Source organism: Taudactylus pleione, unplaced genomic scaffold (genome assembly GCF_031769625.1).
Source record: "Taudactylus pleione unplaced genomic scaffold, aTauple2 ptg000373l, whole genome shotgun sequence".
Classification (NCBI taxonomy): Eukaryota; Metazoa; Chordata; class Amphibia; order Anura; family Myobatrachidae; genus Taudactylus; species Taudactylus pleione.
The window spans coordinates 2,920,727-2,932,746 of NW_028284774.1; the positions used below are offsets into that span (position 1 = coordinate 2,920,727).

At 40.5% G+C, this 12,020-nt stretch overlaps 1 protein-coding gene across 2 annotated transcripts in view; it reads right to left on the reverse strand.

Moving 5' to 3' along the window:
- Window positions 1-1,851: 1,851 nt before the first annotated feature.
- The window catches only part of TGFBR3 (transforming growth factor beta receptor 3), a 235,682-nt gene continuing 225,513 nt past the window's right edge, over window positions 1,852-12,020 (reverse strand). For both annotated transcript variants that reach the window (XM_088444889.1, XM_088444886.1), the window contains one exon: window positions 1,852-5,339. In XM_088444889.1, coding sequence (XP_088301015.1) covers window positions 5,221-5,339 — 119 coding nt within the window. In that variant the 3' untranslated portion in view covers window positions 1,852-5,220. The remainder of the gene's footprint in view (window positions 5,340-12,020) is intronic.

The following is a 12,020-nucleotide window of genomic DNA, read 5'->3' on the forward strand; positions in this document are numbered from 1 at the left end:
ATATTACATTTATGTGTGGCAGTGTAATGCACTCGTATTCCTATCGGGAACATTAAAAGTCTTAGGGCCTGATTCAGAGCCACTCGTAAGCGGCCGCTCGTTCGCTCTGAGCGATGTTTTCTCACATCTGCGCATGGGTCGTAATGCGCATGCGCAACCAGTTAGTGCGGTCGGAAATCGTGTGTTCGCAAAATAGCGAGTGCCTGCTAATTTGAGTGACAGGATGAGGCGTTTGTGGGTGGTAACAGGGGAAGGTGCTTGAAAACGGGGAGTGGAGATCCGAACGCAGGCGTGCCAAACGGTCAAAACGGGCGTGTAATGGGTGTGCATACTTAACAAAGCAGCGTCATCGACCACGTCACTTGGTTGTCTCTTAGCCTGAACTGTTCGCATGATTGCGGTAGGAAAATCCAACCACAAGCACTACGAGCAGTTCAGACGCCTTTCGATGTACTCGATTAATCTAATAAATAGCAGAGATGACGTATGATGCGAACGGCCAGGGGGCGTCTTTACAAAATAGCGAGCGCATATTTCGTTCGCTCGCTCAGACATAGAGGCATCAACAGACCGCAAAGAGCGAGCGCTCTATTAAAATGCCTAACCCTAACCTCCCCCCCAAGTGCCTAACCCCCCTGTAAGTGCCTAAACCTAAAACCCCCTTCCCCGCAGCCTAAACCTAAGTCTCCCGAGGGGGTGTCTAACCCTAACCTCCCCCCAGGGGTGCCTAACCCTAACCCCCCCTTTCCCTAGCCTAACCCTAGCCATAACCCTCCCTGGCGGGATACCTAACCCTAAGTCCCTCCCGGGAGCCTCCAATCTAAAGCGGTTCGCCGCGCCCAGCGATCCCGCTTACCTTCGATTGGTATGCCGGGTGTCGGGCTCCCGGCGTAAGTAAATTGACAGGCGTCGGGATCTCGACACCTGTCATTAGACCCCTGCCGGGATTAGACAGTCGGGAAGCTGGCGGTCGGCATTTTGACCGTTGGCTTCCTGACTGCATGCCATCTGGAGGAAGTGGTCTTTTAGCCATGTTATTTAGCAAATACAATCTGAAGTAAATAATAGCTAAACTCATTATACCTTATTATGTTACCATTGATAGGATGCCAAGGTAAATCATTGGCTCTATTTACTGATGCTAACATTGTACATTGTACATGCTAAGTTTATTATATGTTGGGTAGCACATATAATGCTGAACAGTGACAAGCATTTCTGCTCCTTTAGGCGATACTGCACTAGCTCTGCCCTTGTTTTAACCAATATAGACCTGTATTCAGTTTGAGGGAAAAGTCCAGACTTTTCGCCTACTGGACTTTTCGCCTCCTTCGCCTGTTTTCCAGGCGGAAAAGTATCGCACGCGTGCTTGCTATTCCCCGTATTCAATTCCAAAGTAGTCGAAATCAGGAACAGGCGAAACTTGGATCGTCGAAAAAATACGGGAATTTTTGGGAAATAATTGTAGGACCCCCCTAAAGATGTCCAGACCTAGGGGATCACTATGGGTACCCCCGTTTTTGCCTGCAGAAGAAAGTCGGCTTTTTAAATAGATGCGGCAGGTGGTTATTTTTCCCGACATTGAAGAAGTGATGCAGAAGAGCACTTAGGTTATTTTTTCGTTTTAAAAGTCGTCCCATCAAATTTGGGGTACATGAAAATGGGGGTAAGCATATTTTTAAGTCCCTAAAGGTAATTTTAAAATTTTTTCAAAAATACAGCAGCCGCTACTCTGCGCAATGTAAAAAACACCTGGGGACCCCATCAGAATTAATTTAGTTAAGTTGGTATTTTGTTTCCCTATTTTTTTTTTCAGCCCAAAATTTTGAAATATTTTTTTGGGGTGTCCTGTTTTTTTTTTTTTTTTGCACATTTCGTTTTATTTTTTTTAAGGCAACACCCCTAAACCCCACACCTGCACTTTTTTTCACCTGCTATAGGTAATTGAAAAATTATCCCTGTTTTTTTAAAATGACCCTTCACCCCATTTACGGAAAAAAGCGGGAATTTTTGGGAAATATGCCTGGGAACCCCCTAAAGATGTCCAGACATGGGGGATCACTATGGGTACCCCTATTTTTGCCTGCTGAAGGAAGTTGGGGTTTGTATCAGCCGCAGTAGGTGTTTTTTCCCGACACTGAAGAAGTGATGCAGAAGAGCACGTTGTTTTTTTTTTTCGTTTTTAAAAATGGTCCCATCAAATTTGGGGTACATGAAAATGGGTGCAAGCATATTTTTAAGTCCCTAAAATGATTTTTTTAAATTCTGCAAAAATGCACCTGCCACTGTCACCCGCATTGAAGATAACACTTGACGCATACTTCCGACCCCCTCTGGAATCTATTTAACTATTTTAGAAGTGGTTTTTCTTATTTTTTTTTATCACCTCATATTGTAAAAAAAAATTTGGGGGTGTCCCGATTTTTAAATTTTTTGACACAGATCATTTTAAGGGGTCATACCCAAGGGTGCAGGCTAATTTTTTTAAGCCTGCACCCCTAAACCCCAATTCAGCATTTTTTTTCGCCAGCTAAAGGCAGGCGAATATTTATCCCCGTTTTTATACATTAACTTTTCGCCCCGGCAAAAAGTCAATGTAATTGAATACTGGGATAAGGAAAATAGGCGAAAATGACATCATTGGCTATAAAATTTTCGCCGATTCCGACATTTCGCCTCAAATTGAATACGCGCCTTAGTATATTTCTGGTTCTACAATAGGACATTATGTTGAAATGGAGCCATCTCTATATCTAAGTATAGAAAAGTACAACTGAAAAAAAATAAACCTTCTGTTTACTCTCACCAGCTGCTGAGGTCTCCTATAGAGCAGGTCACATGACTGGTATTTCCCTATCTCAGGTAATACACTTATACACCTTTTCTAGCAAAAACACGGCTCCAGCTAAGGACACTGAGCACGAAGTGAATACGGATCGGAGTTGGGTTTTACCCCTTTTACACTGGTGGCTGGACCCATGATATTTCCCAAGTCCAGCTGTTCACACCAGTCCCAGGTCTTCAATGATTGTGGTCTTCCGGCATTACAGTGGACACTTGGAGATGATGTCATCTCCAAGTGCTACTGAAGCCAGCCAATCCGCTGGTATGAGGCGTGACCCGGGTCATGCCGTTTACAACAAACCATTAACCGGGTCATTCCCGTGTTCAACCGTACTTCCGCGTAGGATTAGTTTTGTCACTTGACATAGGTTATTTGTTTTGGGACCCTTTTCCATTGACCCGGCAATAACCCTGGATTATTGCGGCAGTGGAAAAGGGGTATTAGTGTTGTATCATGACAGAGCTTGATGAATCTCCCCACTATGAATGATGCTTGTTCTGTTAATTTCTTGAAAAGTCAAAAACAGACCCTATAAATGTTTCAATCAAAAAGAAAGGTCTCACTATTTCACAGAGGACTTGGTGATCAGGTTGGAAACACGGTAGATGAAAAAGATACTTTGAAGTAGAAAATAAAGTGGATACATAATAACCTGCCTACATGCCAAGAGGACCAGGGGCACACAGTATGGAAAGGCCATACGTCTCTTGTGTACATGTCAGTAAACCAGAAGTGGATAATGAAGACTGTAGGGAATACTACATAGCTCAGCAAGTCAACTATATCCCGGTTAAATGTGGCATCCACATCTTGCTCCAAACTGGAGATACACAACCTTCTAAAATCCAGCTGTTAGAAAACAACATGATGCCCATCCTGCCAGCCAGCAAAAGCTGTTATTCATCAGCGAGAACACTGAAGATGTCCCATCATTTCTCCAGACATTCCAAAGTCATATGACCAGTCTGCACATGGAGACTGAATAATATAATATAATATCCCATACCAGAATTGTCTCACCTAACCTATTCTTTCAGTGGATATTTTATTCTTTATCCATAGTAGAGTCTAATGTTTGTTTACATTTCCTTCTAGATTTATAGACTGTTTTTCAGACAATCACTTATTGCATATATGATCACTTATAATCAACTACCCTTTTTTGTATGTCAACCACAGTTACCGAGTAAGCAGATTATGGTCTAGTTAGTGGGGAAAATAAGTATTGTGAACTTAGCATACAATTTGCAAAAAAAGTTAATTGACATATACCACTTGGTTTCATAAAAAGTATGAAAACAGTGTTATTTATTGGGATTATTATTTCACTAGCGTTCCAGGATATTTAATATTTACATACATTCAACTGCATCCTTCCTACAGGCAGGTTTAATACCTATGATCATTTAACGTCTGTTTATTGCAAATGCGGACTGCTTGAAATTGCTCTGCAACTTACTACAATCACCCTAAAACAATAAAAGACAAAAAGTGCCCAAAATCAAATAGTAACAAAAAAAAAAACTATAAAAAAACAAACAAAAACCAAAAGACGAAAGCAACAACAGCAACAACAACAAAACAGACATAAACTCTTCTCTCTATTGACTGTTCTCTACAATATAAGAGACAATTGGACAGCATTCCTCAACAACAGACACTTGGAGTGTATTTCCAAGTGCAGCAGGCACACTTGTTGGACAAAGTCACATCTTTGCAGTCCTGTCTTTATGCTGGGATTAAGACGCAACGTGTTGTTTATATTAAAAGTAATATAGAAGTTGAGAGGCAGGGTGATATTGGTCTGTGGCACAGAGAAGGATGATCAAACTCTATACAACACTACTAAACACAAAACACACTGCAGCTGCACATCGCATTTCAGAACAGCAAACACTAACATTCAACACACAGCTGCTTTATAGTGGCTAAATATTTTACACTGCATTAGAGCGCTCACGGTACCTCAATCAATGTTAAAATATACATACAGTGCATGTATACATAAAGTTTTTTTTGTTTGTATAGACAAAACCGTGGCACCTTAATACAGGTTAAATGGGATATAAGCAGCATTTCAAAACTGGCACACATTTCACATTGACAGCCAAGGAAACTCATGTTGCAGGATTGCACACTGCATAATTAGTAGTATTACCACTTCTTTTTGGCATGACGTTCTCTGGGCTGACCCAAAGACTGCATTCATCCAGTAAAAAAAATAAAAAAAAGAGGCAGATTTAACACTGAGATCCCTTTTTCCTTTCAGAAAGAACTCGTATGATTCCTTCCAACCTTGGAGCGTTTATGTCAACAGTGACTTTGAACCTCTGCCCCTGGAGCTGATCTTCAGTCTTCCTGTGCTGTTTCTTGGGTTAGGCATTGCTGTTGCTAGAACAGGGGGTGCTTTGTGTACTGCCAATGCTGTGAGCTGCGCTGTTGTTTTCTGAGGCCGGTGGGGATGTGGGGACCTGCTGTCTTCCTGCTGTATCACCTGAAATGTGAAAATAAAAATTTAGTCTGATTAGTCTTCGCCTGCTGTTTTCCAGATGAATAAATCCAGGATGAATCCAACAACAGCCCATTTAGAACAAGCTGAGGAAAGCAAACCGCTGGGCATGTAACAGTTCCATTAAATATGTGCGAAGGAAGAAATCTAACAAGCAAGTTCCTTATTCCCGTCTGTATGTGTAGTTAAATATTTGGCTGGGTTAGGATTTATCAAATATTTGCTATATTTTCTCTTCGCCTAGCAAAAACTCACACCTGGTCTCCACCGCCTTTCTTCTCAGTAAGAGAGAACATGAAGAGTCATTAATACAAAAGAAACAACTGTTTATCAACAGTCACAATCTGTGGCTCCCCGAATGTTACTCATCTGCAACTACCAGATGAGTAGTGTGCACAGCACACACCTTGAGCTATATTTACTAAACAGCTGAATTTAAAACGGCAATAGCAACAATTGCTAACTTGTTTTGCATTTAATGTTATTGCTGTTTTAAATCCAGCAGTCAAAAATGTCATGAATTAGCAGCTTTCAAAAATTGCTGTTTACTAAGTATACCTCATTGTGGGACCTATTCATCATAACTAAACTTTCTCTGGAGGTAATTAGGTTTACAACTCGCATGGAGTTCTACCTAATTACTGGAGGAATTCATCATTCCTCCTCTCCATAACTATCTATTCCGAAAAGCTGTCATTTTTGCGATGACAGCTTTTCAGGAAATAGATAGTTATCCCTCTCTACACTAACTTATCGCATCTGTAGGCAGTGCTGAGCATGCGCTGTTACATCTGTAAAACCAGCGCATGCGCAGCACTGCCTACAGATGGGGTAAGTTTAAGTCCCCCCGTCAGCTCACCGCCCCCGTGTCCAGCACTTACCTGCCCGCGCAACAGCCTCTGTCTCCATCTGCTATGCTGTCATGTGGTCTCCCAACAGCACACAGTACTGTTTAGAAAAAAAAAAATATATATTTTTTCTAAACTTTATTGTGTTCTACTGGGAGAACACATGACAGCATAGCAGACGGAGACAGAGGAGAGACCAGAGCGCCGGAGGGAAACGCCAGGGGACCTGTCCAGCTGGAAGCAGCTAAGTATTACCTACTATACACCACCTCAGAGTGATGAATAGTAACTCCATCAAATTCCAAAAATACATAATTTTCGGAATTTGATGAATACCATAATTTCCATATCCCCATACTAATGTATGGGGAGTATGGAAATTAATGCAGGGGGACTTAGCAAGGAGATATCAGTGATATCTCCTGTGTTACGTCTCTTCATGAATACTAAAATAATGTTATTTAAGGAAAATGTCCTTAAAAACGTTATTTTAGTGTTGATGAATAGGTCCCTGTGTTTCACTGTGGGCCTGCTTCAGAGGTGGACATAGTGTCAATGTTTGCGCAGATTAGTAATTATTTGCTTCTGCGCAGGCTTAGTGCAGCGCTAATAGCCTCGCCATCGGCGCTTTGGTCAGAGAATGCCGGTTCTCGCGACTAAATACCCAAGTTAAGTCGCGAGAACCAGCATTCTCCGACTTAACATCTTGCTGAATTGAATAGCTCCAGGAGCTCCCTCCCGGGGCTATTTAGTATTTGAATTTTAATTGAATTGTGGCTAATATGTGATGTCTTTGTTTCATTTATAACTATGTGCTACATTTAGTTAAAATGTTATCAATTTATAAATGTTGAATGACAATAATAATAATATAATTATATTAAAAAGTGGATGAACTGTCTGGCAGGCAGTTTTAATCACTACTACAGTATGCCAGAATAATCCAAATTTGCTGTTGAGTGTTTTTTATACAAACAATCGAGGAATAGTACAGAATTTTTCTTTATACAACTTGGACATGAAATTACAAATATTCATTCTGGAATATTGCCCATTGAATGACTGATATACTGTAATGTATATTTGATGTATTGTATATAAGACTGTTGATATGTTGTCTTTTTGTTTTTTATGTTTACACTTTTATGTTGTATTGAATAGTTTGCTATCACTTATTTAAATAATTAAACATTATTTAACTGTGCAATTTTGGCTGCAAAAATAACATGGGACAATGGGGTCTATTTACTAAGCAGTGTTAGGAGACAGAGTGAAAAGTGATAAGGTGCCAGCCAATCAGCTCCCAACTGTCATCTCACAGGCTGTGCTTGAAAAATGGCAGTTAGGAGCTGATTGGCTGGCACCTTATCACTTTTCACTCTGTCTCCTAACACTGCTTAGTAAACAGAGCCCAGAGTTTCTTGATAATTTAGCCACAAGGGGTAATGGCCTATTGAGGTTTAGGCCTTGGTTGTAATATTATCTTGGTAGGTAAAGCAATATTTCATTAACCATTCATTAACAAATTTGACTCATATAGTAACAAAGCCCTTTACTGAACTTTAGTGAACCTTAAAAAGTTAATAAACAAATAGAATACAATCTGACTACTTTTAAATGGGGTAAATTTTACCTTTAAAATAACCATTACAGTAGAGAGGACAAACCCCCCATTACTGTGCAGCTAACTGGAACACTAGAAACAGAAAACCCCAAAACCACACTTTCTAAGGGAGTATACAGTGTTAGATAGACACATATGCTCCCCATTAAGAACTGTATGTACTTGCATTTAGAATTCCAAGTAAAACATAGGATGTTGTAAATGTCTTAAACTCCTTTAACAGATAAATGTAGCTACAATGTTTTCCCCTATATCATTTTAGAAACACTCCAGTTTTCTGTGACATACTGTATGAGTTCACATTTTAGTCCTATAAAGTGACAGTGCTATGATAAGAGGCCTCGTCTGCTGGTGGTTATGAGAGTTTCTTGAAGTGCTGGAAGACATTTGGATAACTAATAACAATAGGAGTCCTTCTCCGTTAGACATGTCAGTGGAGGAATGACCGACGGAACATTGCTCAAGGATTAACTACATAGGAGGACATTATAAACAGCTAAATGCAGGAACTTGTGCAAGTTTCATTCCCCTTTTTAAAGCCCCTGAAGCATCTGCGCCAAGAAAACAGAATGTAGAACTGTCTGAGTCTTCTGCGGGGAGGTATTATTACAGCATTGCTGTTATCCATTATACAAACCAGAATATAACACTAAACCTGCTGTATACGCTGTTTTTTTTTTTTTTTAGCAAAATATCATTATATAGTAATAATATTGTATATAACAGTAAATGCATTTTTACCAACTTAGGGGCATATTCAATTAGGTGCGAAAAGTCCCGGACTTTTTGCATGCCGGACTTTTCGCCAACATTGCTGGTTTTCAGTGCGAAAAAGTTTTGCACTCGTCCCCGTTTATCCCCGAAAATGGGACCTGGCGGAACTGTAACATGCGAAAAGTACTGTCAGATTTGGGGAAATCTGCCTCACACCACCCAAAAGAGGCACTGACATTGGGGATCACTATAGATACCCCCGAATAGCCCTGCTGAAGGTATTTGGGGTGCTTAAATGATCTCAATAGCTGCTATTTAGTGCCTTTGCATAAGTGGTGAAGAATAGCGTTTTGCAGCTTTTGCAGCTTTTTTTGGTGATATTAAGTAGTCCCAGCAAATTTGGGGTACATGAAAATGGGTGCTAGCATATGTTAAAGTTGCTAAAGTGTAGTTTTAAAAAACGTTAAAAATCCACCTGCCGCAACCACCTGCAAACTTAAAAACACCTGGGGCATAATTGGGGGGTCCCCATGATTTTGCTAGGTTTTAAGATTTTCCCCCAGCTTTGGACTTTTTCGCCCCCAAAATGAAAGTACTTTTTTGGGGTGATTGAACGTATTTTTTAAACTTTTTTTTGACAGTTTACCTTTGAGGGACTGTCCCAAGGCTGCAGGTGTGTTTTCCGAGGTTTGCACCCCAAAACCCCAATTCTGCACTTTTTTTCAACACCTATTCATAGGCGAAACTTTTTTGCAGGTTCCATTACATTGAGTTTCCGCACCGGCGAAAAGTCTCCGGAATTGAATACAGAGGAAGGTTTTCGCATGGCGAAATGAAGTCACTCACGATACTTTATCGCAGAAAACCGCTTTTCGCACCTAATTGAATACGGCCCTTAGAGGGAAACTCAATTCAGTGCAGTGTTTGGCTTTGCACACACGGCTAATTTTCCTGCACACCACTATATTGGAGGTGAAGTGCTTTCGCCCGAACATACTTGAGTCCCCCTTTGTCTGATTATGAAAACAATGACGGTAAATAAAGCTGCAGTAACATATAGAATAACACACTAATTACAGTATCCTTAATCAACAATGGGCAATTGTTGCAGTAAGCAATGCCCATTGCACGGACAGTTGCATAAAAGTTACTGCTTAGTAATCACGTCATGCTAATCTGGACATTAAGGGGTAAATTTACTAATGTGAGAGTTTTTAAATGTTACGTAGAATCAGATTGGTGGTTATGGGCAACATCTCCAACTTCTAAAAACTCTCACTTTAGTAAATATGCCCAATATACCACTTTTATAACAAAGTTCCGGGGGCAGGAACAGGGTTCCAATCCAGACTAGACCCGGAATTTACCCCTTTAGACTGGGGCTCCGACCCAGGACATTCCCGAGTCGGCGCCATTCACACTGGAGCCGGGTCTGCAGTGACCTGGCTCTTCTGCCATTGCAGTGGACGCTTGGAGATTATGTCATCTTCAAGCGCCACTGAAGCCGGCCAATCGGACGCACGCAGCTCGATCCGGGCCATTGTGACCCAGATAGTCCCGTTTATACTGCAAGGTGGCACAGGAACGACCCGTGGCCAACCCTGCAAAGTGCCGGAGTTGGATCCCCAGGTGATGCGCATCAACCCAGGATTTTTAGTCGGTGTAAAAGGGGTATTAGTGGCAATGTGCTAACTGGGTCTCTAAATAGTATTTTATATAACATATTAAATTAATATTAGCAGATAAGGCCGCTGAACTGCAATATTGAATGTTAAACCCTCTCCCACCCAGCTAGCTGAACAGCACCAGTCAAATGTATGGGATTCCTGCCATTCAGAAGAACACTGGTCTAAAGTGACCTGTTGGAAGTAGATGAGAATAAGGGTTGAAAAAGTCTGAATCAGAAGGACTTATCAGTGATCTGCTTGCACAAAGAATGTCAATGGAAATAAACCTGTATTATTCCTACAACCAAGCAGTCAGATGCAGTACATCCTATAACCTTATTTTGTTAATTTATTTTGTTTTTAAAAATAGTACTTTCTACAAATACACGGTCAATACCATATAGAACTTTCTACAAATACTCGATCAATACCATATAGAACTTTCTACAAATACACGGTCAATACCATATAGAACTTTCTACAAATACTCGATCAATACCATATAGAACTTTCTACAAATACAGGGTTGATACCATATAGAATTTTCTACAAATACAGGGTCGATACCATATAGAACTTTCTACAAATACACGGTCAATACCATATAGAACTTTCTACAAATACACGGTCAATACCATATAGAACTTTCTACAAATACTCGATCAATACCATATAGAACTTTCTACAAATACAGGGTTGATACCATATAGAATTTTCTACAAATACAGGGTCGATACCATATAGAACTTTCTACAAATACAGGGTCGATACCATATAGAACTTTCTACAAATACAGGGTTGATACCATGTAGAACTTTCTACAAATACAGGGTCGATACCATATAGAACTTTCTACAAATACAGGGTCGATACCATATAGAACTTTCTACAAATACAGGGTTGATACCATGTAGAACTTTGCTTGCTTTTACAGACCTTAGCGAGTCTCTCTATCCTAGCATAAACCCCTACCACTGTCTCTGCTTTTGTAATTGTGTTAGTGGATTTTCTATGTATTTTTTGTAGTATTTAAGTAATTTTGTTACCATTATATAGTGCTGCAGACTCTTTGCATGGCACCCTATAAATAATAGTTAACAGTAATAATTATAATAAAATGCTTATGCCACTTCCCAGTAACATTTCACAAGCTGGGTGCTTCAGCAATAAGGACTCTAACCAGTACTTATGATGGCAGATAAGTAAGACTTTGTAGTCTGTCATTTTACCATTGTAACTTTTACTTGATAAGAAAAGGCAAGTGTTAGCTCTTACTTGCTCCACATGCCCCAGTCTGTGGGTGTTGCAATAATCTCCACCAGTAGGTGGCGCATGAGACTCTCCAGGCTTTATGCAGGTTTCTGGCAGACAATATACACAAGTCTTCCCAAAGTATCAGTTATATGGGGGTTCTTGTCCAAATGATTACTTTTATATTTAAAATAGTTGTACTGTACACTCCGATACATCTGCTTATTTGCATATTCTGCTTTAAGCATCTTTTTTAATTGTGATGTTAAAGGGGAAATGTAAAGATATTACAGATGCAGCAAAACAGTACATAAGTATTCTGCTGAATACTGAACTGAGGGCCGGATTCATAGGTGGGCAGTAAGGCAGAAGCAGCTGCGACAAAGTTGCAGCCACTACTGAGTCTTTATGTTGTGCCGCAGCCGATGGGCATCCTATTGAGGGGCACACTGGCTGCAGCGCAAGTCGGATCGGACATTGGTTGCATCATCAAACATTGGAACAACCCTATGGATGCTCAGAATGTCCATTGGTATATGGCCACCAGTGCCAGTCACTGACC